The sequence below is a fragment of the Apteryx mantelli genome, chromosome 1 (genome assembly GCF_036417845.1).
Source record: "Apteryx mantelli isolate bAptMan1 chromosome 1, bAptMan1.hap1, whole genome shotgun sequence".
Lineage (NCBI taxonomy): Eukaryota > Metazoa > Chordata > Aves > Apterygiformes > Apterygidae > Apteryx > Apteryx mantelli.
In genome coordinates, this window is record NC_089978.1 from 160,516,157 (window position 1) to 160,541,998 (window position 25,842).

General features: G+C 38.7%; 1 protein-coding gene across 3 annotated transcripts; it reads left to right on the top strand.

The window, feature by feature from the left end:
- The first annotated feature begins 1,220 nt into the window (after positions 1–1,220).
- On the top strand, positions 1,221–24,259 carry HCFC2 (host cell factor C2). 3 transcript variants are annotated; one of them, XR_010886096.1, is made up of 16 exons: positions 1,221–1,404; positions 3,371–3,519; positions 3,964–4,124; positions 5,318–5,526; positions 6,059–6,143; positions 7,179–7,282; positions 7,955–8,143; positions 9,424–9,609; positions 10,078–10,181; positions 11,198–11,360; positions 12,426–12,626; positions 13,845–13,915; positions 15,205–15,342; positions 17,678–17,863; positions 18,151–18,253; positions 18,938–18,987. XR_010886096.1 is itself a non-coding variant. In XM_067308483.1 (16 exons), exons 1-16 carry the CDS (start codon positions 1,239–1,241, stop codon positions 20,468–20,470), a joined length of 2,424 nt encoding a protein of 807 aa, XP_067164584.1. In that variant the 5' UTR covers positions 1,221–1,238; the 3' UTR covers positions 20,471–24,259. The 3 variants fall into 3 exon arrangements, 2 of the variants coding, with proteins under 2 accessions (XP_067164584.1, XP_067164578.1); XM_067308483.1 differs by lacking the exon at positions 18,151–18,253 and adding an exon at positions 20,445–24,259 and having other exon boundaries at positions 18,938–19,223; XM_067308477.1 differs by lacking the exon at positions 18,151–18,253 and having other exon boundaries at positions 18,938–20,438.
- The last annotated feature ends 1,583 nt before the right edge of the window (positions 24,260–25,842 follow it).

Genomic DNA, 25,842 nt, shown 5'->3' on the forward strand with positions numbered 1-25,842 from the left:
AGGCTTTCATGAACACTGAAAATGAATACTAGTAAGCTTAGAGTCTAAACTCCTTTTCATATTTTGAGTATGACACAGTGCAAAATTTATGAAGAGTTTTTAGTCAAACCTTAAAAAATAAAAACTGTATTTTAAATTTTCTGTTTCGTTCCTGGGAATTGAAAATGTGGGTTTTCAACTGTATGTCTCAAACATGCCTAGACTGTATTATCTGTGTCTGATTTAGTATGTCAGCCGATCTTTTGCAGAACTGCTTGCAGGAAGAATAAATGCGAAGGAGAGGTACATATATTTCTCATGTAGGTGGCTACAGCTATTAACTATTACTTTTTTGTATTCCGTTACTTTCTTTTGTATTCTTTTTTTTCTTTTTTTGGCTCACGTTCCCTGAAACCCGCCCATGTCTTATTCAATATACATTCCGTTTCTACGTGCATCCTGAACAGATCCGAGTCGCATACAGCTGTACGTGCCTGCGATGTACTGATGTGCCATGTTTCACCAGGCAGTGATCCCTGGACTACTGGCAACCCCGCAGCACCCTCTCTGCATTTCCCTCTGGCTCATGTGTTTACATTCCCACTTAACACCCTCACAATGCGGGGGGGGAATAAAGCAAAAAAAAAAAAAAAAAAGCAGGCTCTGTCCTGTAGATTGAGATCTCTGGGTGTGCTCAGATCATCCGTTGCTGACTGTAAAATTGAAACCAGTCAAACACCTTGATTTCTAATCTCAGTCTTCAGTATTTAAGCAACAACTCATTTCTTCCCCACCTCGATCAGTCAGCGTGCCCTGCCTATGACGGGTCAGATAAAAATAAAAAATAAAATAACAGGACGTTTCTGGGAAGGCTTTGAAGGCGCAACGGCCACCCCTTCAGGACCTGGGTGCCCTAAACCGAGCAGCAGCTCCGCAACAAACACGGCGACCGCAGCATCCCGAGCACCCAGCGGCCCCTCGCCGCGGCTCTCGGCTAGCCCCCTGCACCGGCTGGGGGGGACCGGGCGAGCACCGCCTCCCCCCGGCCGCCGCGGGAGGGAGACCGGGGCTGCGCTCCCCATCTCCCCCCCCGCCCCGCCGCGAGGCGCCCCACAGCGACGCGGCAGCCGTTGGGCGCGAGCCGCCCCCGCGCCCCCCCCCCGCCATCACGTGACCCGCCCCCGCGGCCTGAGCGCTCCCCCCTTCCCCGCCCCGGGGCCTGTCCCGTCCGCGCGGTGCATTGTGGGAGCGGCGGTAAGATGGCGGCGGCCGCCGCTGGTCTGAGCTGGAGGCGGGTGTCGTCGTTCACGGGGCCGGTGCCGCGCTCCCGCCACGGGCACCGCGCGGTCGCTATCCGCGAGCTGGTCATCATCTTCGGGGGCGGCAACGAGGGCATCGCTGACGAGCTGCACGTCTACAACACGGGTGCGGAGGGCGGGGCCGCGGGCGCTGCCCGCTGCTGGCGGCGGAGGGGCGGTGGAGTGGCAACGGCAGCGGCAACGGCAGCGAGCGGGGCGGCGGGCGCCGGCGTGGCTCCTGCCCCCGGGGAGGCCGCGGGTCTCCCCCGGGCCTGCCGCGGCCTCCCCGGAGGCGGGAGCTCGGCGGTGCTGTGGGGCGCGGCGGGCCCTGGCTTAAAATCCTGCCTAGGGCCGAAATGGAGGGGGGCGGGCAGGAGGTATGTCTCGCCGAGGGGGCCCCCCGGCGTCGTGCTGAGCGATGCCGGTGGATTAATTCTGCTTTCCGGGAAAAGCAGCTTGGGAAATGTTTTCATGCGCTTCTCCTGTGTGCTGTTTTCCCTCGTGCCCCGTGGGGCATGAGGCTCTGGGTTTAGCCCCCTCGAGTGCCGAAACCGCCCACTCTTGAGGCGGTTTACAGATTTGAATGTGCTGGAAAAATAAATCTTGGTTAGAAAAGTGACTGTGTTGGCATTGGGAGTCTTTCCAGACAGGAAACTGCCGGAGGCCAGTTTTATTCGTGAAAGATTAGATGCCTAAATAGTTACTGCCACAGGATGCTATACAAGGCTGGAGAACTTGCGTAATTTCAGTGAGACGGGGAGTTAGGTGCTTCTCAGTTTTTCATTGCTGGCTGGCTGTCAAATATAGCAAAAAAGTGATGGTGAGAGCATTCTGACTATCCTTTTATCTTATCAACTCTTTACTCCAAAACACTGAGTATTTCTATTCAAAAACATTCCAGGAAAAAAGGCGAAATTTTTACTGAGTATTTCCTAGACAAAATTTGGGAGTAAGAAAATGTTTTGGAGGTAGTTCATTCAGAGGAAAATATCTTCTGTTAGAGTTCTTCAGAGCAGATTTTTCCATGGTAGCTTAGGGGTGTACTTGATCACATGTGCAAAAAAAAAAAAAAAAACTCTACTGCTGTGAAAGGTAATCTAAAGAAAGCTCTTAGTACAAATATGCTGTCTCTTTTAGAACAGAGGTTCTGACAGGTGCCTTCTGAGTAAGTCTTACATTGTCAGTTTTTGATCTTTCTGCACGGATTTTCCACTGAAGGTGTTTGCCTCTTTGCAGCAGTGACAGAACTGACCATGGCTCAGTTGTTGCAGTTCAGCCTGGTGTTTTGGCTCCAGCTAACCTTTGTTTCTGAAAGCTGAGATGTGAGGTTGTTACCTGGGATGCCTGAGTTTGGGCATCTGTTACTCCTGCAATGAGCATGATGGTTTTGAGGATAATGGCACACAGTGGGGGCATCTTAATCCCCTGCAGCAAGGTTCATGGGACGCTCCTAATTTCATACTTTTCTTCCTTTTACTCATGAAGATAGCTTAGGAAAAAGGTGACAATATCTACTTTAAGTCTTTAGTTCTAGAACAGTTTAAACCAGAATATGCTGGTGCTAAATGAGGCAGTCTCTCTTGCTCTTTCCTGCCTCTGTGCCTCTTCTCTTCCATGTGCCAGCACAGAGCTCTGTAGATATTAGCATTGGTCCCAGAATAGTGTAATTAGTTTTTGAATAGGGCCATTAAGTCCAGGCACACTGCCATGCTGCTGAAGCTATAATAATTCTGTTTCTAGAGCTAGCTCTTTCTGAGTTAGCATGGCTATGTCTTTTATGCGGAACTGCACTTATGCTCATTAGCCTCATTTTTTTGGCAATTTTATTAAATTGCTGTGTGACCCTTAGTAACTGACTAACTTACAGTGACCTCATGTGCTCATTTCATATATTGAGTAACATTGGTTTGATAGAAGTGTTTAAAAAATTTTTTTTTTCTTCAATTAACTGACTATTTTAAAAACTCGTTAGTGTTAAATAGCCCGTTCACAGTCATATGCAGGTAAAAGGTAATTCTTTAGGAAGCAGAGAAGTTTAAAAATGCACTTTCTCAGTGTTTGAAATCCTTCCCCCCCCTTCTTTCTCTTTCTAGCTACAAATCAGTGGTTCCTTCCTGCTGTAAGGGGAGATATTCCTCCAGGCTGTGCAGCCCATGGATTTGTTTGTGATGGTACCAGAATACTAGTTTTTGGAGGAATGGTTGAATATGGAAGATACAGTAACGACTTATATGAATTGCAGGTAGGAAATGTATGGAGACATTTCTGTTTCAAGGACTATTTTATTTAAGTATTTTTGAACAAACACATTTTATATTATGAGCTGCAGTGGAAAGTTAGATGAGATTTGCTCTTCTTAAGAGAAAATAAGCTCTGCAAATAGATTTTGAAAGTGGAAAAAAGTTGAATAATTTTTAAAAAGAGACTTCCATCAATAGCAGCAAAGAAGAGTCTAAATGAAGTATAAAATATTTAAAGTATTTTCATGAAGTTTAGCACTTACATATTGATGTTAACGTATGCCTTAAGAAAAGGACAGCATTCCCTCAAAAATCATGCAAAAATAAATGAGTGTTGATGTAACCTGGGAATTCAGATAACATTAGTTTGACTGAACAAATATAACTGAAGATATTTCTGGGGTTTTTTTTGTTTGTTTGTTTTTGTGTTTTTTTTTGTCTTTAAGGCAAGTCGATGGCTCTGGAAAAAAGTAAAACCTCAAGCCCCTTCTACTGGATCACCACCTTGTCCTCGACTTGGCCACAGCTTTTCTTTGTATGGTAACAAGTGCTATTTATTTGGTGGCCTGGCAAATGAAAGTGAGGATTCAAATAATAATGTTCCCAGGTATGCTGATCTGGCCTGATTTAAATATCTTTAAAAATAAATGACTAGATAAAATGGCTTCTAAGAAATAAAGAGGAACATTCTGGGGAGGCTGTCCTGTGTACTTGGTACTGATGTTTCGATTATTTGGGGGCTTGGGGGCATTGCATGCTAAGAAGCTTTAACATTTCTTCTGCTAATCTCACTGACTGGAAGCTGTGACGCTTTTGCAGGGAAACCTGAATAGACCTTGGTGTATTTCTCTAATATCTTTGGTAATCTTTTTAAGAATGCTTGGTTGTTAGAATTACTTAAATAATGAATGTCTCATGAGTCATCAGTGAATTTACAGTGGAAGTTCAGTTTCCTCTACGATGCTGTGGAAAGCAGTTACCAATCCATCTGGAAACTCTTTAAAGAAACAGTTGAAGTCAGCTTTTCTTATCAGTGAATAATACTATGCCAAAGCTGAAGTTTTTATTTCCACCTTCACCTGCAGTTGAGGGCACCAAGGGAGCTACAGGCTAGCAATTTGAAGCTCATTAAACAAAAGTTATCTGGTGTGAATGCCAGGATTCAGAGACTTTTATCTAAAAATAACTTGCCAATAGATTCAGCAACAAATGGCTAATTGTTGGCCAACCTGAACACTTCAGAAAAGAAGCAACTTTCCCCCAACCCCTTCCCCTTTGTTGCCTTATAGTTGCAGAAGTTCATATCTTTAATGCCCCCATCATAGCATACTTCTCACAACTTTGTAGTTTTTTCCAAGTTTGTATGTAGCAAATATTGCTAGGAACATTGTTACTAATTTTGAATATTTCTTTCATGGACTACAATTATCTGGTATCATATGAAAGCATACTTCCTTAGAGGTAACAAGTTATAATTGTTAATTTTTTGTTTTCAATCCACTTAGTTTTGGTCCTCTCTGCTTCTAACTACCACAGTACTCTTAAAAGATATGCTAGATTGAGTAATGGTCTCCCTTTAGTTTACTTTTTCTTCTAAATGATAAGTTGGACTTCTTACTCATATTCTGGAGTTTGAGAGGGATGGTATTGTCCAGAATGCCCTCGGATGTTTTAGGAGGACAGTAAAATACAACACTTTTATGACAGAATTCTGTAATATTTGGAAATGTTGAGGGTCTAAAGCTCATTTGTAATTTTGTTTATAAGTGTATTTTCCGTATTTTTTCAACAATACCCTAGATATTTAAATGATTTCTATGAACTGGAGCTGCAACATGGTTCTGGAGTTGTGGGCTGGAGTATTCCTGTGACAAAAGGGATCTTGCCATCTCCCCGAGAATCTCACACAGCCATCGTATACTGCAGAAAAGATTTGGGAAGTCCAAAGATGTATATTTTTGGAGGGATGTGTGGCTGTAGGCTTAATGATCTTTGGGAGCTTGACATAGGTGAGTTCATTTGCTGTTATAAGTCAGTGCAGGGGCCTAACTAGCTGTGAAGAAAAATTAAAGTGTATGAGGATTACTGATGTGATGTAGTGCAGGTTTTGTTGGGACCCTACACTCTAGTGTTAACCCTTTTGTAATTTTTGGAATGAGGTAAATGCTGTATTGTTTGCATATATTCTCCTCACTGATGTTGGTTATGCTGTCAGATTGTCTGTTAGCTTAGAGTGCTTTAAAAACTGTCACTATGATCACTAAGTTTAACAAAAGTCAGCTTAATGTATCTTTCTGATAAACTGCTAAACAGCTAGTTTGCCGATATTTTCTATTAATTTTAAAAGAAGCTTTAAATGCTTTTTAGTCTCTTTTTTTAAGCAGCCACCTTAAAATGGTGAAATTTTATTTTGTTGAGTATAGTTAGAAGTAGTTAGAGTTAGAGTTTAGAGTTAGAGTTTAGGAGGCTCCTAAAATCCATGAACTGAAATACGCAGTAATAACTTGCTTGAGGGTTTTTTATTCTTTTTTTTTCTTTTAGAAACCATGACCTGGTCAAGACCAGAAACTAAGGGAACAGTACCACTTCCTCGCAGTCTCCATACGGCCAATGTAATAGGAAACAAGTATGTCTGTTGTTAAAAGCTCAACTATAGAAAGGTACACCTAGTAGGAGAATGATGATGCTTACCCACAACTGCTCAGTATAAACCATCAGCCCTGTAGAGTGCCTTTCTACTTCTATTAGCCTACCTCAGTGGAAATTAAAAAGTGCCGCTGTTATATACGGTTGTCAAACTGTCAGTGTTTCCAGCCAGCAGGATCTGCCCAACACCCAAGCAGTTCTCCAGGCTTCCTAATGCACCTTTGTGAGTTTTGGGATTGGTCTCGGCTGGACCTAAGCTGTCAGAAGCCAACTTGAGTGACTCTGTCACACAGTGAACTAGCTCTGCAAAGAAACTGCCCAAAGATCAGAACTAGTTCTAGGCAAAACCATTCCAGACTTTTGTGCCTGTTATCTGTTCCTCGTTACTTTTTCTTGCCAATATGACTTATTTTGAGAGAGAGTTTTGGCAAAATGGACTTTTAGATATGGATTTCAGACCATTTTATATCAGTTTGTGAGTTGGGGTGAGGAGAAAGAAGCAAGGAGGGAAAGAAGTGAGGAAGATATCTTCTGACACAAGAACTTAGCTTTATTATTTATATAAAATTTTATTGTAGTCTGCACCATGACTTTAAATTTTGGTATCTGACTTTAATATCTGCCTTCTAATTTTAGAATGGTTTATTGAGAGGTCTACAGTAAAGGGTTGTAAAAATTCCATGTAAATATGTGATTTTGGAGCGTATTAACAGTTTGGTGGTTTGTAAACAAAATACAGTATTAACCTCTGTTTCCAGGAGTTATTTCAAAAAAAAAATAATAATAAAAATTTAAATACTTACAGTTAACTTACTCAAAACCTTCAAAAGCTGGATGTGTGCAACAACACTTTCTCAAGAGAGTAGGCATCAATAAAATCTGCTGTAAACCAGAACTGTAAAGCTCTGGAAATTTTCTGTTTTGTCCTAGTTTGAGAGAGCACATGTAGCAGACCTGGAAATGTTAATTAGCTTTCCTCTTTTTTTCCCCTCTTCCCTCTTTTCCTATATTTCAGAATGTATGTTTTTGGTGGATGGGTTCCACAGTCAGCAGGAGGTGAAATTTCTGCTCATGATGGTGAATGGAAATGTACCGGCTCATTTTCTTACCTAAATTTGGGTTAGTGCTTCTGCCTTTCTGGGAGTGGGTATTTTTAATTAATACTTTCTTAACAGAGTGAAATAAGTATTTTGAAAACCCGGAGTAAAGTTTTAAGGTACAGGGTTGTAAACGTAGTTGACTAAACAAGACCTCAGTTCTCACATCTTTCTTAGGATGTGATTTTTACTGTCAATTTACCTGTTTGTTTGAATACTCTTTGGACAAATGGAGGACTTTTTTTTTTTTTTTTTTTTGAACATTCAGCTAGTTTGTCAATGCAAATTTTTGTTCATGCAAATTTAATATTAGGTAATATAAATACTCCTGCTTCATGTAAAATATAGCATGCAAGACAGTATCTGAAATCAGTTTGTTTCTAAACTGTGACAGAATTGTCCCTGAATCTTCAGCTTCTGATCTTGTGTTTGTCTGATAGAGGCAATCAGATGTCAGAAAATTGATCCCATTTTAATTGATCATGTATTGCAAATTATTTGGAATATTGGTTCAGGTGACCTTCTACTTGGTGTAATTTTAAAAGCCAGAAGATGCTGAAAATTTAAATGCAATCATCTATAAAAACAGAGGTGATTTATTTTCATTTTCTCTGAATGGTTAAGTGTGCTAACATATGTATTTCTTGTTTCGGTAAACATCTAGAAACTGAATTTTTCAAGTTTCGTTTACTAGATACCACAGAATGGATAGGTCTGATCTCAGATTGCCAGGAAGACAAAAGTAACTTGTTACCAGGGCCAAGAGCAGGACACTGTGCTGTAGCTGTGGGCACTCGTCTGTATATCTGGAGTGGTAGAGATGGTTACAGAAAAGCTTGGAACAATCAAGTTTGCTGCAAAGATCTTTGGTACCTTGATACTGGTGAGTCAGAAATAAATAAATAGAGACCTGTACTATGTTCCATATTTTATTAGCATATGGAAAGCTGGCATCATCAGTGTTCAGAAGCTCTAAAGCTGTAGTGAGCTTAAAGATGTTTTAAATTTTAAAGCTTATTCTAATAAAGCACCCTTCTTTTGTTGATTGTTTCAAGACTACAGCTATAATTTAAACTGGAAAAAAACAGGAAGGCTTATTTAAAGCCTCTGAAAGAGAACTTTGGCTAAATTCTATACTGCATGCTAGAGTTGGTAGATACAAGGGTGTACTAAAGAGTATGTTACCTAAACTCAAGGTTCCTGGCCTCTTTCTGGAGTGATCTTTGCTGCTCCTACTTACCCTTTCTTACCAACCCCCTCCTTCTCTTGGGATCATTGCTTCTGCTGTTTCCTCATCTCCTGGACTGCAAAAAGATACTGTTTAATCTGAGAAGGGACAAAATCGTTCCTGGGTTTGAAGGGAATTTGGGAGCACTAGTCAGTCATTAGTAGCTGGCATGATGGCTGTTTGTTTGTTAGCAGGGCTCTGAGATGGTACTAGGAGGGAAGGAACTAGAATAGTGCTGCTGAGCAGGAGTTGTTCCTTGCTCTAGCAGAAGGATGAGAATGGTTACCAGAAGCTGTGAAGAGTTTAGAGCAGTGGAGATCATGTTTTGGGATTTTTTTGTTTGTTTTTTCCTCTCCTAGGAAGATTTCTCTCAGAAGAGAGAAAGAGTAGCTGGGGTGGGATACGCATGAGAACGCAGCCTAGTCAGGCATCAAGGCAAGCAAGGGGGGCAGGGCCTCAGCACTGCATCATGCCAGACCTGCAGCCTCCGCGGAGGCAGTTCGAGGGAAAGTTCACTCTGGCTACAGAGAGCAAGCAAAAAGGAGGCCCAGTCTTTGTGAATTCTTTCCAGGAGTACATAAAATTTTAGAAGCCAAAGAACTGTGTGCACCCCTTTTTAGAAAGCGAGAGGATCTCCTGTCTCTGCAATCCTTAAGATGATATGTATAGAAGCCAAAGACTGACTTGCAGCGGAAGAGTCATTAAGACTAAGAAAAGGCATCAAAATTTTAGCATTTTTGAACACTCTGAAATGGCAATTCGTCATTCTCTGACTTGATTTGTAAACCTTGACAACTGTTTCTTGTTGTATCTGGTATATACTGTACATAGATGAAAAGGGAACTATTGGTTTTGTTTGCATTATGCAGTTATTTTTTAAACTGATAAAGGAGGGCAATTTCAAACATGCTATCTGTTTTATTGGCTTTTTGTAGAGAAACCTCCAGCACCATCACAGGTACAGCTGATTAGAGCTACAACCAACTCTTTTCAAGTGAAATGGGATGAAGTACCTACAGTTGAAGGGTATCTACTTCAACTACATTCTGACTCACCAGTGCCATCAGTGACTGGAACACCTGGTACTGGGGTTCCTGAAACATCGGTGCTCAGTTCACAAGGTAGTTGTCAGATCACACCGTGCTAATGTTTGTCCAAAGGTGGAACAGGGATTTACATAAGTACTTAGCAGGAGTTTATTTAAGAAAAATTTTTTTTTAATTATTTTGATAGAGATGCTGAATCTTTGGTTATTCCCAAAATGTGTATAATAATTATGTATGTTATGTATGAAGATTTCCATAATTATGGAAAATTCAGTTTTAACCTATCTCTGGGTTATGACCGTAAGCCCTCTGAACGGATATATTTACATATATGTATTTGTACAATGCTGGGTGTGATTTGAGAAAGGAGACCGCAAGGAAAGGATTTTAACTGACTATTTGGCCTTACAATTTCATTTCAGTCTTACAACCAAATCTTTCGTGCAACTTTGGGTCTCACTTTTGCTCACTGTAATAGATCTCACCTAACATAATATTAAGCTTTATGTAACTGATGGGAATTTGCTTTTGTTTACCTGAAAGGTGGCTCTTCTCTACATCAAAGTCTACAATCATTGACTAGCATCCCTTTTCCAGAAATGAAGGTGGATCATCCCAGCCAAACAAATAATGTCATTCCTAATAATGTAAGTGTAAATTCAAAAAAAGCCTAAATGGCATAGTAGCATGGGAAGCAGGAGAACTGCCAAAACACTTGCTCAGTTTCAGAAGTCCCTGCATACTTCTTATGCCTTAAAAAAAAAAAAAAAAAAAAATCTGCTGAAGTAGTTATATTGGTGTTCTGACATCCTTCTCACTTTTGTGATTGACAGGCAGTCTTTAAAGACCTCTTCATGGTAATACATGGAGGAAACTGCACCTGTGCTGGCTTCCAGAATGCTAACTGGGAGCCTGGTACCAGTAGAAATGCTTTCCATCCCCAAATGTTGGTGAAATTAATGTGGGAGGCAAAAGGCCTAAGTCACGTTCCTTCTCTCTTAGGGTTTTGTTGATAGTTTACTTCGTAATAGGTTCTTTCTACAGTATAAACCTAACTATTATCTGTGCTGATTGTGCAGTTGTACATGTTCTACTGTTTTGCCAGCTTAAAGAGAAGGAGAAAAACTCTGGATAAAGGATCACATTTTAAGAAATTCAGACTTTTCCTTAATTGTGTTGTGCCTCAGATCTGTATTGGATCTACTGAATATCTTGGATAATGTATTCTTGTAGAAAACACACATAGATGCACTGTGAATTTTACTACCAGTAGAAATACCTTAGGTAGGTGCCAGGAAAGGGAAGGTTGAAAGCCTCTGTTGTGATTTTTTTTTTTCCCCCTCCCCCCCCGCCCATCCCCTCCAATAATCTAAATTCGTGCATCAATGAACTTTCATCTAATAGTGTAAAAATATGAGCCCACCCTCAGATAAAATTTAGAATGGGACAGAGACACTTCCAAGCCAACTTAGAGTTTGTAAGTCCTTTTTTTTAATGCCTAAAATAAGGTGGATTACAAGGTCAGTTGCTTGCTTTAATTTAAAATGCCAGGGGGATTGGTTGGAGGATTTGTTTTTTTTGAGCAAGCATTTTCGTGCTATGTTTGCAACTAAAATTTCTAGACTTTGCAGTTAAACATTAACAAATGTATTGTTTTGGTTAGGTCCAAGTTTCCCTTTCATCCAACTCATTATTAAAAATAGAAGGAAAAGAAAAGATTGCAGCACCTGAAAACAAGATTACACAAGAGACTATGCAAAGCCATGCAGATGCTACAGGATTCAAAGAATCAAATGCCCCTTCTCTTTCGCCTGTTTGTACTTCAAGTAAGATATTTATAGAATAAAAGTTAATTTAAAAAGTGAGAGTTAAAATTAATCTCATAAGCATAGAATAAGATTATATCTGTGTTTTGCCATTTAAAGTTATTTTAGATGCCTTTTAGTTTAAAAAAAAAAAAACTTGTGCTAGTTGTTACTGTACATATGCTTTAGAATTTTGAGGAAATGAGGAAAAAATGAGATCGTAAGTTGTTTGAAGTGTTGCAAGGAACATGAAATTCTCAGTATATTCATTATTATGATGGCAGATGTGTCTGTCTCTAAGCATAAATAGCCCTGTTAACATCAAAGACCAGATTGACAGGACCAGATTCATCTCACTCATATGAGGCATTTAGATTAAGATCATAGCAACTCCAGGCTCCCTTTGACAATACTTCTCTCTGTTAATACTAAAGAGCTATTAGCCTAGTTAAGATCTGATGTGACTTAGAGAGGCGCATGTTTCTCTAACTACAGAGGGAGTAGAAGATGATGAGGCTCTGATTTAGGTATCTTTCTGAAGTGCCTTATATTCAGTGGGGTGAATCCAGGTCCAATCAACTGACATGTTTATGTTTGATTTTTATGCAAGTCATTTATATGTAGTTGGCATTGTCATTTTCTTCACAGTGTAAATTCAGTTATTGTGTGGAAAGTTTGGATCCTAAAGTGTTGAGCAAGAAACAGACTTCCACAGCTAATAATCTTATATTGAATGACATAAAATTGGTGTTACAAGCCTGTGATTTTGATTTGCGTGGATGCTTCTTCTTATATTAGGATTCTTTTTCTGAATTAAACCATTCTTAACCAAATAGATATAGAATAACAAGATTAAAACAAATGAAATCACTGTTTTAGTATAACTGTATGTGCGTAAATGTTTCTAAGTATATAGACAGACTATTGTTAAACTAAATACCCAAGGAAAGTATTAGGAGTGAATATAGTCAGCTTTAATCTAAAACTGGGCTAAACTCTGCCTTTATGTCAAACTAAAGCCATTAGATCAAGTTGAGATTTGTTAAGTATCATCGGTATTGAATTCTGGTTAATATTTTCTTTAAGGTCCTCAGACTTCAGCAAATGTAGGTGAATTACATGACTTGGACAAACGAACTGTAAATCCTGATGCTTCTGTATCCAGTACTGTCTCCAGCACACAAACTATGGTAACCCAGCAGGCTGTTAAAACTGAATCATCAAGTACAAATGGGGCAGTTGTTAAAGATGAAACTTCACTAACAACATTCAATTCAAAATCTGAAGGTTTGAAATGTGTTTCACATACTGTATTTTGAGCCATATATATCTAAGGCCATCAGAGTTCCTCTAGTGTGGTGGGATTCTCATCTTGACTAGTACCTGGGATTGAGATAGGGCTCTGGGCATTGATGACCTTGGGCAGCCTGAATGATCTCTGCCATGATTTACACCTCTTTTAAAATCAGGATATTCCTTTTATATTTTGTAAACCACTTTGATTTCTGTAAGTGAAAAGTCCTTTAAATCTTTACTTATGCAGAAGCCCTTTTTTTTTTTTTTTTTTTTTTTTTTTTTTTTTTTTTTTTTTTTTTTTTTTTTTAAGTAGCAGTGGCAGCCAGTTTTGGTGCCTGTAGCACATCTGCTTTCCTTCAGTGATTGCTATTTTTAGTCTGCAAAAGTCTATAAATAGTAACCTTGGACATTTTCAATTTAAATTATAATCTCTGTAACAAATTTGTCCAGTCTGCTTGAGAAATCAATAAGCAGCCATACAGAAACTTAATATATTGGTAATTTTTTAGATTTTGTTTTTCATGAAAAACAACAGGTTGTACTTTCTATTGTCCTGTTTAACTAGAGAACTGTATTTTCATATTGACCCTATTTTAGTAGTATAAATTTTACCAAAGAGTATTTTAAAAGTAAAACCCAGAAGCACAAGTATAGAATACTAATATTTCTTTGCTTTGTTCATGCACTTTATTTTTTAAGGTTCAATTTTAAATGTAAATAAATGTTCTCTTCCCGTTTGTTAAATTATTTAAAAAATGAATTGCTCTTCTTCAAAATTCAGTCTGAATTAATGTCAGAAGCAATGCATTAAAATTAAGATTTCATGCTTAGGCTGTTTGTACAGTGTCATCAGTGTGTGCCTAAATTGAATGTTTAGTTTCTGTTCACAAATATTCCATATTGATTCCGTAATTCCTATTTCTGTCAATTGCTAGGATTTTCTTAGTCCTGTCTTCTGTCTACTTTTTATCTATAGTTGCCTGTAATACCATGCTCTTGCAATTGTTCTGTGAATATGAAGCAAGCCAAAATTAGTTGTTTATGTTATAAATAAAACTGCATGCAAAAGAAGTCTGAAACATACTTTTTCAACAGACAATTGTAAGTGGCTATCCATGACAACTTTCATACTCTGTGGACTTTGTGTGCAATTTTTCACATAAACTAGTCTTTCAATTAATTTTTTTAAATATAACTTTTTGTTTTTAGCTGCTGAAACTGCTTTTATCATGCCTTCGACAAAGGTTAATACTGGACAGACGAATGATACACACTCTTCTGTAAGTCTGCAGAAGTATCATCAAATTGATGTATTTATTGTTCTACAATTGATTAGTTCTAAAGGCTCTTTATTTTCCTTTGATTATATCTCTTTGAAAGAAAAGGTGTATTTAGGGCTTGGAATGAATAATACAGGGGTGAACGTGTTCTGTTGTAGAACTCATTGCATTGTATGGGTTTGATTTGAGTCGAAGTAGTAGTTGTGTAGTTGGGAGGAGTTACAAGTATGTGTTTCAGCTGTTGAATCATTTTTTTTATCAACTGGCACAGTAGAATGGTCTCTGCTGCATGATGTGCAAATGTAAAAATGTTTTTCTGTCTGCATAACTGAATTTAATATGAAGTATATATTAGATCAGATGTAGTGTTAGCTGCTGATCTGTAGGTTTGAAACATAACTGAACTGACATCTTGATGTTTTTCCCTAGAGGAGATGGGGACTGGCTATGCAAGCTGTAAATACTGCCTGAAAAAGTAAATGCCTACTATTTCACCTGCTTACAACTTAATACACAAAACCAAGGTGCCACTGTTGCCACCAAAAGAGAGGAGCTAAGGATGGGAAGAAGCAGCTGCTACTAAAGGGTTGGGGTGCTTTTGGCAATAGCAGCTGCCACTCCCGCCCCCCTCTTCCATGCTAGCAGGAGCAGTGTCCATCTGTGCTGGGCAGCACTGACCATCCGAGGACCCTCCTTGGTGCTTGGAGACGGGCAAGAAAGAAAGGCAGTTTGTCTTTCTGGGACAGTCGGGAACAGTTCCCATGACCCCTCCACCATTGCCCCACACTGCAGCAGAGGCCCTGTTCTCAGCTGCGAGCAAGTTTAGCAGCTGCTTTTTTTTTTTTTTGCTTTTTTTTTTTCTTTTAAGAGAATATGTTTGAGGCAGAGAGACTGCAAAATCCCAGATAGAGCTACTGAGGTTGGACCATGCTGCAAAATTCCTTTTGACCTCTGAGATGAATTAACTCACAACTATGCGCTGCTATAGACACCTAGTTCAAGACCTTTGAATTTCTTCCCCTCCCCATTTAAACCAGACTGTCAGAGATGTCATGCCAACTACAGCTGTTCTATTTTTTTTAAATGATGGACTGTGTCTAAATGAATATTTAAGAACCAACTGGTTTTGAACAGTATTTTAATAACAAATGTCTATTCTTTTGAAGTATAAGAAAGTAACTTACTGGTGTGAAAGGGGTTCTCTTACATATACTTGAGTCTTGAAATGCAACTTTTTTATGTTACATTGAAGTATGGATGCTATACATAACATGTTCCTCAAATACTAGAAAACTCCACTAAGACAGATGGCAACAGGGAAAACAAGGGAACGACAGTGGTGTGATGTTGGAATTTTTAAAAGCAACACTGCTGTGGTGAGCCAGTTCTACTTGCTGCCAGAGGAAACACTGAGCATCTCTAACAAGGTAGCTGATAATTTTTCTCTGATATACTTGCACATAGGTATTTTGTAATTTGTTGCCCATATGCTTGACAACAAAATGTGGGATTTTCTGATGCTGTAGCAGAAACTGGTGCTTGTAGGAGCTTTGTATTTTGTGACCGTGTAGTTTCTGATACATTTTGCTCACTTTTATTACTGTTTCCTAAACCAGATGCATTTTCTTCTATCATTTTTCTATGATTACATGGAGAGTCTTACAGTGCTATTACTAATTCTTTCCATAGTTTTATCTGTAGCCTTAGAAAAGAATTTTAAACTTAATGAACTCTCAGACCAGTAAAAACTCTCTAAAAATATAAAACGGTTTTTAATATGTCATTTCAGTACCGCACTGAAATGTATTAATCAAAGTTTCTTTTTAAGAATCTTACAAATGATTAAAACATAACCAATGAATGAGACATAAGCTAGAATGTTTAAAAAGCCTAAACTTAGAACTGTACTGTTTTCTGTATTAGATTTCTCTCACTTAATGTTGCTGCACATATAAGTTTATGTATGAAAATGCTATACACATGAAACTTGAAAAATGTCTGCAGTTTTGATAGCAAAAATGTGTATTAATGATTTCCTAGTGAACTAGAATCACAGAATGGTTGAGGTTGGAAGGGACCTCTGGAGATCATCTAGTCCAACCCCCCTGCTCGAGCAGGGTCACCTAGAGCACGTTGCACAGGATCATGTCTAGGCGGGTTTTGAATATCTCCAAGGATGGAGACTCCACAACCTCTCTGGGCAACCTGTTCCAGTGCTCTGTCACCCTCACAGTGAAGAAGTTTTTCCTCATGTTCAGACAGAACTTCCTGTGTTTCATTTTGTGTCCTTTGCTTCTTGTCCTATTGCTGGGCACCACTGAAAAGAGTCTGGCCCCATCTTCTTTACACCCTCCCAAAGAAACAAAGCTGATGAGTGTATCTCACTTAAATGCACAGAAATACCTACAGCCAGGAGGCTGCTTCAATTATTTAGATGCTTGAGTTGATTTCAGAACCAAAATCTCACATGTCAAATATGCGTAAGTGACCACTGACACTTGTATGCAACATAGCCATCATCAAATGGTTAAGTATGCTTTCCTTTCACTAGACGTGATCTCTGCCTTACTTCTAGAGCTTTACGCTTTAGTGACAGCTTTTTTTGTCATATGCTTAGAGCTCTTACTTGCAGATATGGCACATCAGAGAAAATAAAACCAGTGGGTGGATTTTAACTATCTTTGGTCCATAAGTACATATTAATAGGCAACCTGAGCATCCCCAAAACCTCTTGACCTTCTCTGTATACTTCTGTAAATACCGGTTGTGCTGTCCTGTTACGTACTGTACCTATATTCTTTCTAGAATATATTTGTAGGATAGATGCTATAAAGGTAAAAAAAATCAAGTTCACATATAAAGGTTAGGACAGGCTTTAGGTGTGAGATACATATATAGATATCTATATATACTTTTTTCTCCTTAACTTGTAAGAGCCTTGGTGTTTTTAATAGGAAGGTGTTTGAGGAGCACAGTTCAATCTTCTTACCATCAGTTAGACCAGAGAGATGGTTTGTAGCTGATGTTAGAGTTAGAGCAGACAAAAGTAATCAACATCAAACCAAGAGGTTTTCTTGAGACAGTAACAAAAGAATAAGCGCTTTTTCAGAAAGTGCTTTACTATAAGTATTCCACATCTTAAAGAGCTTAGTACATTTTATGTTGTTTTATATTAATTGTGATTTCATATACATTATTCATGAGAAAAATAGTTGCATAGAAAGTTTCAGGGATATATGAATGCATATGTTAAACATGATGTTTTGTAAACTTATTTGTTACTAACCCACAGTGCTTTTCTTTAAAAAAACAACGAATGCCTTCTTATAAATTGCAACCCATAACTATAGAAATAACTGCTTTTAGAAGAAAAATGCTTTTGAGGACAAAGGAGTATAGTAATTACATTTTAAGATATACATTTGGAAAAAAAAAAAAAAAACTGTACAGCTATTTTGCTTTTTTTTTTGACCTGAGAGTAAAACTAGCCAAGAGGTACAGCTCAGTTTCAATGCCTGAAAAATGTTTTAGATTAGAGACTTAGTCTCATAATGTTTCTTAGATCAGTTATTTTTAAGTAGGCCAGTGCTTCAGTCATAACCTTTCTATAAATTCTGAATTAAGTACAAAAGTGTTTTAATAAATTTAATTGAAACTGAAAACTGATTTATCTCAGTTTATTTCACAACTTGTGTATATTTTTTTAGATGAAGTGTGTTTAGAATACTTTAAAACTTAATACAAATTTTGCTTTATTTTCAGATGGAAAATGCAGATGTTCCAGACTACAGATTACTTAAGAAACAGGATCTTTTTCCAGGCACAGTGTACAGGTTCAGAGTTGCTGCAATTAATGGTTGTGGTGTTGGCCCTTTCAGTAAAGTCAGTGAATTCAAGACTTGCATTCCTGGTTTTCCTGGAGCTCCTTCAACAGTCAAAATCACCAAGGTGAGAAATAGAGGTAATTGTAGGCCTGCTGTATAAAATTCTGCTTACAAACTTAATCTAGGAACTCTTGGTTTGCATTTTTTGTTGTTGGGTTTTTTTTTAAGTGAACATTATCATATTGTATAGTGTCATTTAGCTGGTGAATTCTGCTCAATTAAATATTCTTTAAAAATCTTACTATAAAGAATTATTTTAGGTCTTAATGATTGTATTGTCAGATACACATCTTTATCAATCATCTGATAATTTTCCCACAATTTTCTCTTACTGTACCCTTAATTTTATAGGTCTTTGCACTGTTTTAAAAAGTCCAAAAGATGCATCATTACCTCCAAAGAGTCATTTTTACTTTCTTTTGACCTTTTACTTTCTTTTCGCATAAAACAACAGGTAAAACTATATGACTATTGGAAGAATGAATTGGCATGTTAAGATGAATTTTTATCTCAAAGCTTCTAATTTTCAAACAGATGTCTCTTTCAAACTGCTAGCCCAACCAGTTCTACCTGCGACCTTTTAAAATCAAGAGGGTTTTACTGGGGGGCTTCTTGATTTGTTTTTGTTTGTTTGTTTTGGCTTTTGTAACGTGTTATGTGTTTTAATAATAGGTGAATTTTCTTATTTGGGATTTCAATTTCATGACATACTGTATTTTACACTAGTGAAACTTACAACCTCCAAGATGTGCTGTATTTGTATTTGTGGAAGTGTATCTTTTCTTTTTTAAATCATCTTGAATGGCCCAGAAAACGGGTGTTCTAATTTTCCAAAATGTCCTTTGGCATCTTTGGCTCTGCATTTGTACCAGAAGGAAGCCTAAATGCTCGCTTACTTCTGGAATAAAGAAACAAAGACAGAATAGGTTGAAATTTTCACATGCTCTTCAGAGTTCGTGTGTGTGTGTGTGTGTGTGGTTTGTTTGGTTGTTTTTGTGTGTATGTGTGTGTGTGTGTGTGTATGTATATGTATGTGTGTGTATATATATATATATATATATATATATATATATATATATATATATATATAGTTTAATGGTTACCTGCACAGAATCATGGTTTCTTTCTTTTTCTTCAGAGTGTAGACTGTATTCATCTTTCTTGGGAGCCTCCTGCTTCACCTTCTGGAAATATTTTAGAATATTCTGCTTATTTAGCAATCCGTTCCACACAATTACAGGAAAATCCAAATCAGCTTGTATTTATGAGAATATACTGTGGTCTTAAAACATCTTGTATAGTGACTGCTGCCCAGCTTTCAAATGCTCATGTTGATTACACTTCCCGGCCTGCTATAGTGTTCAGGATTTCTGCAAAGAATGAGAGAGGATATGGACCGGCCACACAAGTTCGATGGCTTCAAGGTAAAGTCGGTGTCAGATGCAGCATTTAAATGGGATGTAGCTATGGTGGAGAAAATGGCTTATTATGCCTCTTGAACCAGCACTTTCCTCAGCAACGCATGTGAAGTTCAGGAAATGTCGCTTTGTTCTCTATAGAAGTTTTAGGAACATTTGGTTGTTAAATTTAGCATAACACTTAAGGAATTTTAATATCTGTTCACAAGCAAAGAAAAGCAAGAATACTGAATGCTGTTTATTAAATCTTACCCAGTCCCCCAAATAACAGCAGCCTAGCAGGCTTCTGATTTCCTTGGGCTGTACTTCAGTTTAAAAGTTTTCATTCTAGGAGTAAGTAGTCTAGTTACGTGTTCAGTTCCTTGATGTGGCCTGCTGTGCAGCTGTATAAAGGCTAGTGCCGGTGCCCAGGGGGAGAGAGGCATGAGTGACTGCTGAGAGGGGGGCTGTCACTCTTAACAGCAGCATATAATCCCACAGCATACGCTGGATTAAAGTGGTTCTTTGCTCTCAGTTTCCACTTTATCTACTTGGCAGTTTCTTGTACCATCAATTAAATAATTATTTTCAATTTAGGATGCTGAAACTGGCATTTTCTTGGCTTGTTGATTCAGTGAGCCACTTAAGGATGTGATCTGACAAGATGGTTAAATCAATCTAACAGCTTGCTGCTGCCAGAAGAGGTTTTTTCCCTCTTCTCTATGTTACGCAGTGTTCCTTGCCTTACATTGGCTTTGGCTGACCTTTTAAGTAAGGAAGATCAGACACCTAAAGCAAGTAGATTTGCTGACTTCTCCCCTCATCCCACCCCTTCCCCTTTCTGGCTTAGTATCGGGAGCTGGCCCTGCTCAGCAAGAGGTCCCGAAGGACGGAGGAAGGTCAGGAATGGCGGAGCCTCCCCACCCCAGTGGGGAGCCATGAACTGCTGTATCTGTTCAGCTGCCCCATCGGTCTGTGCGCTGTGAACCACAGTGAGCGGATTGAGATTGAACTGTTGGAATACACAACTGTTTTTAACGTGTTTTTTCTGAGATGGAGAGCAACAATGAAGAAGTTGTCTTCCATAATGTTTACTATCCCAACATGGTTTTAACCCTATAAGTGTCAAGGGTTTTGACAATGATCCGTATCCTGAAACTCCAAAATAGTATTTGCTGTTATAAGATGTTTGACAGTGTAGGTGAGATGAAATATGAAATGTTTAACAATGTTTCCTTCTTTTTGCAGATATGAAAACATCAGGCTCAAAGTAGAAGCAACGTAATAAGTTTCAAGTTTTGAATGGAGTGTTTAATGTAACTCTTGTACTATTTGTAAATGCTACAAATATTTTATTTTTGCATTGTTTTTATCTTAAAAATTATATAACTTTTTTTACGTTTGAAACATCAACGCTATTCAGCCTTGCTCAGGTATAACTACCATATAGAATTAATTTATATTGAAGCTGGTGGGGTGGAGGACCATACCCTATCCAGTAGCCCTTTCTGGTAGTGATAGCTAAAATTTCCTACTTTCAGATTTGGGAGAAAAAAGAAAAAAAAAAGTAGCATATGCAGCAGTATTTGATGTAGAGTCCCTATGATTGTTCCAGATCTTGCACAGATAATCCATAAAGATTTGGTGTATGAGCAAGTTCTGATTGGTTTCAATTTCTTACACCACATTCTTCACTGTGGTGTCTGAGTACAAGGCAAAAATGTCCAGTTATTATATAGTAACTTAAAATGTATAAATATTTTAATATATACTTTTTGTAAAGAAATGATTTTTCTACTATTTGTAACAAATATCTTAATCTTGAAAGATATCCCCTGAAGATTTAAAAGGAAGAAGATAAACTTAGTCATTTCTCTTATTACAAAAAACATAAGTTCATTGTAAATGCACTACTAATATTTAGGATTATCCTTTTGTAGTTGTACAAATCTAAAACTTGTAAATACCAATGTTTACAAGAGACCTTTTGGGTCTTGTATTAAAACTTCCATGGGATTCATTCTTTTTTTTTTTTTAATCCATATGCTTTGCTTTTAGCATATGCTTGCTTTTTGCACTAATAATAACTTACCTCATTCCTGTGTTTGTAATCACTTGTGTTGCTTCCATAACGTTTCTGTAAGACTTCAATCTGAAAATTTTAACCAAAGTTTAAAATACTTGGTAAGCAATTTTGCACATATTGCAACTTTCAACATATTTATTCCAGTTAGTCTTCGTAAGTGCTTGTTTGCTTTACCAGTATATTCTACCAATCAAGTTCAGTGTATCCCTTTTACTATGCATCATTTTACATTAACTAGTTAGCTGATAAATTCAGAAAGCATTACTTCTAGGAATAGGTTGATCCATTCCTGTGCTAAAAGAAAAATTTGTCCACAGTAGTGAAATAAAGGTAAACATTTTTAATTCTATTTATGTATCTATATATAACCATATGTTTACCAAAGTGTAGAGGAAAATGACTGAGTTGGACAAGGTCACTAGGTGAATAGATAGAGGCACCTAAATAGGATTTATTTTAACATAAAATCTAAATTACTTTACCGTGCAATGAAGTTTATACTTTGCACTTTAATTTTGCCCCAAATGCCAAAAGACTATAAATCAAGGTAGAATCACTTGCCTCTGCCAGTTAAATTTGTCTTAAGAACGTTTGTAAATAAACTGAAAGAACTGATGTGCCTGTTTTGGTGGGAGAAGTGTCACTAAAGTATTAGAGGAGATTTGACAGCTCAAGTGTCCCAGAGCAGATTTTATAGCCAAGTTTTAGTTACCCTGAAAGCTGGGGTTGTAATGAAATTGCTGATACAGCCTTAATTATTGCAACACATCACGCTCTGTAATAGCATATAGAAAGTGCTGGGGACCATAAATCACTATAATAGTGTTAATTGCAGCACAGGAGTAATACGCATCGTTTTACTCCCGAGAAAAATCTTGTGTTTATGACAATGACAGATATCACAGATTCACTCTAAACAGTGTTTATAGTATGAATGTATAGAACTTTTCCTGAAGTTAACTGGCTTTAAAATATTTGTGTTTTAATGGTCCGTTTCATCAGGTATGATCTTGCTACCAATAATGTCTGATAACTAAAATACCGTACACATGAGCTGTAACTAGAAAAATATAACTTGGTTTTTCTTATTAGTACTGTGAAAGAAGCCTTTAGAGAAAACACTTGTGGCTTTGATTTCGTTGGTTGATAGCTGTGATTGTAGAGCTGTTATTTAAGAATAAAATCCGTTGGGTATGTCTGGGTGGAGTTTTTTTGCACTTGGTTTCACATGCTTTGCACAATTTCTTTTTCTATGGGTATGTCACAACTACCAAAGGGTAAAACTGTGGCGTTTTAATGAAAGTATAATTTCCTTGTAAGCGTGCTTTCTTCAGCTGACTTTACATACAATGTCACTTTCTCTTCTCTTTGCCCAAGTTGGGTGGTGGTGAATAGTGAACATTCGTGAATCTTCTTCAGTTCCTCACAGTTTTACTTTAAAATGAAATTGTGGTGCACACTGTAAAATACACATTGTGGTCTGGTTTTAGAACTGTATTTATAACATGTCTGAATCCCACCTAACTGCCTATCAACTAGATATCAGACGCATATTGATTGTTTGTTTTTTGGTTTTTTTTTAATTTACTGGGAAGACTGACATAAGCTCTCTGAGAATGTGTTATCCATTTATTTCATATGTCATTAAAGGGCATAATAGAAACTGAAATCTATCAGATTACAGTATCCATATTGTAGAAATGTCTAGGTTTACTAAAGTTGTGACTGTGTAAGTATAGAGCAGTCATGGTAGTTAAGGCAGGCATTGCTACCACTTCACCTTAAGGATGTCCTTGTGAAAGTGGAAATAAAGTGAACAATAACCTACACTTTGTGTTTTCAAAGTAATTATAGCAATATCTTTTGAATGTAGTTTGGAGTAGAGCACATGATGATCATGCCATAAACTCTGAAAATATATTAGGTATTACTGTTGTTATCTGATATTTTCAGGATAGCGAATTTGATGTGAACTTAGTCTTATGGCCTGTTACTTTAATGACCTCTACAAGGAAGCTGATGTTTTGTACAATTCAAGTTGCTCGGTCTTATTTCAGGGCACTGCTTGGTCTTTGTAATAAAGTGGCTGTCCTGTTGAGTGCATTGTAAGCACCGCGATGTATGTCTGCTTGTTCAGAGGCACGTGTGTCCAAACTTTAAAACTCTGTACTCCTTTAGAAAGGAGGACGTTAAGGAAAAGTGACTGAATACATTTGTCCTGGGAAATGGGTACTTTAATGTTAAGCACTGTAATACTGAGTATTACTCCTCCATAGGAAGTGTTTCCCAGTTTGGTTTTTGGTTACCTTATGTTTCTTAAGTGTTTTGTTGTTGATGATGATGATTTGTTTTGTTTCTCTTTTCCTGTTCACCCCTCTCCCTTCTGCTGCAATCACTGTGCTCCTCACCTTTTCTCTGCCCCCTTCGGTGCCTTTGTGCCATGTGCAGCTTGCTGACTGCTACCTCCGAAATCAACTTTTGAGATTAGTCTCCCTGTCTATGCAGCAGCTACATTGCTTCTGTTCAAAATGCGTGGTGGGGTTTGGTATTACTTTGTTACGGTTTGTTGAAAGGATGGGATATGAGTGAGCACTTGCTGTGCTCAGAAGGCTTGCGATAAGGATGTGAATCACATGCGTGTCCAGCTCTGCTCAAAATCCCACAGTCTTGGGACAAGTTGCTGAGTTTTAATTGCAGTTGGCTATGGGGAGCTCCTGGGGAAATAAGTACTGCATGTTTCCAGAAGCATGGGAGTACAGAGGAGTAAGTGAACTGACAGGTCTACAAAATCATTTCTAAACCTTTTGAGAGGCTCCACGTAAGTAAGCGCCAAAAGCTGTCTCCTCTCCAAATTGATTCCTTCCATGTGTTCCTAGCTATTACAATAGAGTAATTGTTGTCTTATTTTCACATGTTTCTGTGATCCTTGCTTTAGCTGAAAATAAATGAGAAAAAAATAAACAACCCGTGAAGAATTCCCTCATTGCATTATTTTCTTTCTGCTAATAAGATACTCAGAATGAGTTTCTTCCTAAGGTGAATTTGAATGTGCTATATGAATTATTCTTAAAACAAATTTTTTTTTCTTTTTGTCTTTATAGTGGTAATTGGTTGCTGGTGAGTTCTTGCAGCATTTTCTAGTGAGCTGAAGGGCAGGCCTGTGCTGTGGCTTCCAGCTCTAACCGAAGCATTTCGAGATTCCCAAGGCAGGGGTGGAGCGCTAACTGCTGGCACTGTGTTTGCAGTTAATGTATTCCTCCTCCTGTTAGTAGCTGAAAAAAAAATTTTTTTGGTGCATTTTCCATTGATCTGAAGCTAAGCGGAGAATCCTTTTTAAGAATTTCCACAAGTCAGCTGCATGCAGCGGGACCATGGGCTTAAATGGGAGCCTCCTGCCCTGTGGATGAGGCCAGGCGGTGCTCTGGGAGAGTCCTGGCACTCGTGGGCTGCGCGGGTGCCCCCGTGCCTGTGCGCGTAGTGCTGGAGGTACGGGCCCAGCACCCCTTCTCCCTTGCCTTCCTCCCCCAGGCAAGCAAAAAAGTCGTGATTTGGCTGTGCTATTACTGACGGTAGTGGAAATTGCTGTGTGGAGAAGAGAAGGGATAACGGGAGACTCGTCTTTTGTGCCTGGAAAGCACAGAAGACAGAGGGAATTTGTCTTTTCCTTATGCATCTTCCTCCCTTGTGCCTGTCCATTCGAGCTCCTCCTTGCGCTGGTTCTGGTGCTCGCTGGGCCCTGGCCAGGGCTGCATCGAGGGAGCGGGAGAAAGGCTCTGAGGGCAGCGGAGGCACCCGAGCTACTTTCCTGCTCCGAGTTACCTTCCGGGGAAGGTGATTCCTGGCTGCAGTCGAAGAAGAGAGACAAATCTCCCTCTGGTGGCGAGGTTAGAAAGAAGGGCTGGGGCAGGCAGACGCCCTGCGGGGAAGGTGCCCTGCGGCCTGTGCTTGCCCCCACCCGTGAGCTCCCGTTGTGTCATCGCAAATCTGGTGCCAGCGGAGGCAGAAAGTGGCTCCTTCTCCCTCGGTTTCCAAAGTCCTTCAAGAGCCTGAAGTACTTCACGTGACTTGCTGAACGTTAAAGGCACGCTAATAATGAAAAACACAACAAGATCAACCAGATGGGGGCTGGTTTTGGTTTGCTGTCATCGTTTTATTGAGGAGGGTTTTGGCTCTCACAAGCATCTGCTTTTAATACTTGCTGCATTTGCTAAGTTGATGTAGCAGCTCCTTAGAATGAAAATGAAGGCTCAAATATGTTATCTTCGAAGAGAAGCAGCATTTTGGTGCTTCCCAAATGGTAAGTAGTGTTGTGAGAGTTATTTCTGTATCTGATAAAATTACAAAATGCTGTGATCCACACATGAAAGTTATCAATATAAAAATCATTTCCAAGTGATTCTTAAAATAGGCACGCTGAGCATGTGCCATCTTAGGAGGTTCAAGACCACCAGTTCCTTGGTTTTGTTTGCATCTTCTTGTAATTCCTCCCTTCCTTCTTTCATTTAATTGATTTTTTTTTTTTAATTTTTTTTTTGCCAGTGACTGTAGCTGCCTCTTAGG

Coding starts and splice junctions, on each gene's coding strand:
- HCFC2 (XM_067308477.1), top strand. CDS start 1,239: ATGGCGGCGGCCGCCGCTGGTCTGAGCTGGAGGCGGGTGTCGTCGTTC. Junction 12,627..13,844: donor ATTCAATTCAAAATCTGAAG/GTTTGAAATGTG, acceptor TTTTGTTTTTAG/CTGCTGAAACTGCTTTTATC. Junction 13,916..15,204: donor CGAATGATACACACTCTTCT/GTAAGTCTGCAG, acceptor CTCAAATACTAG/AAAACTCCACTAAGACAGAT.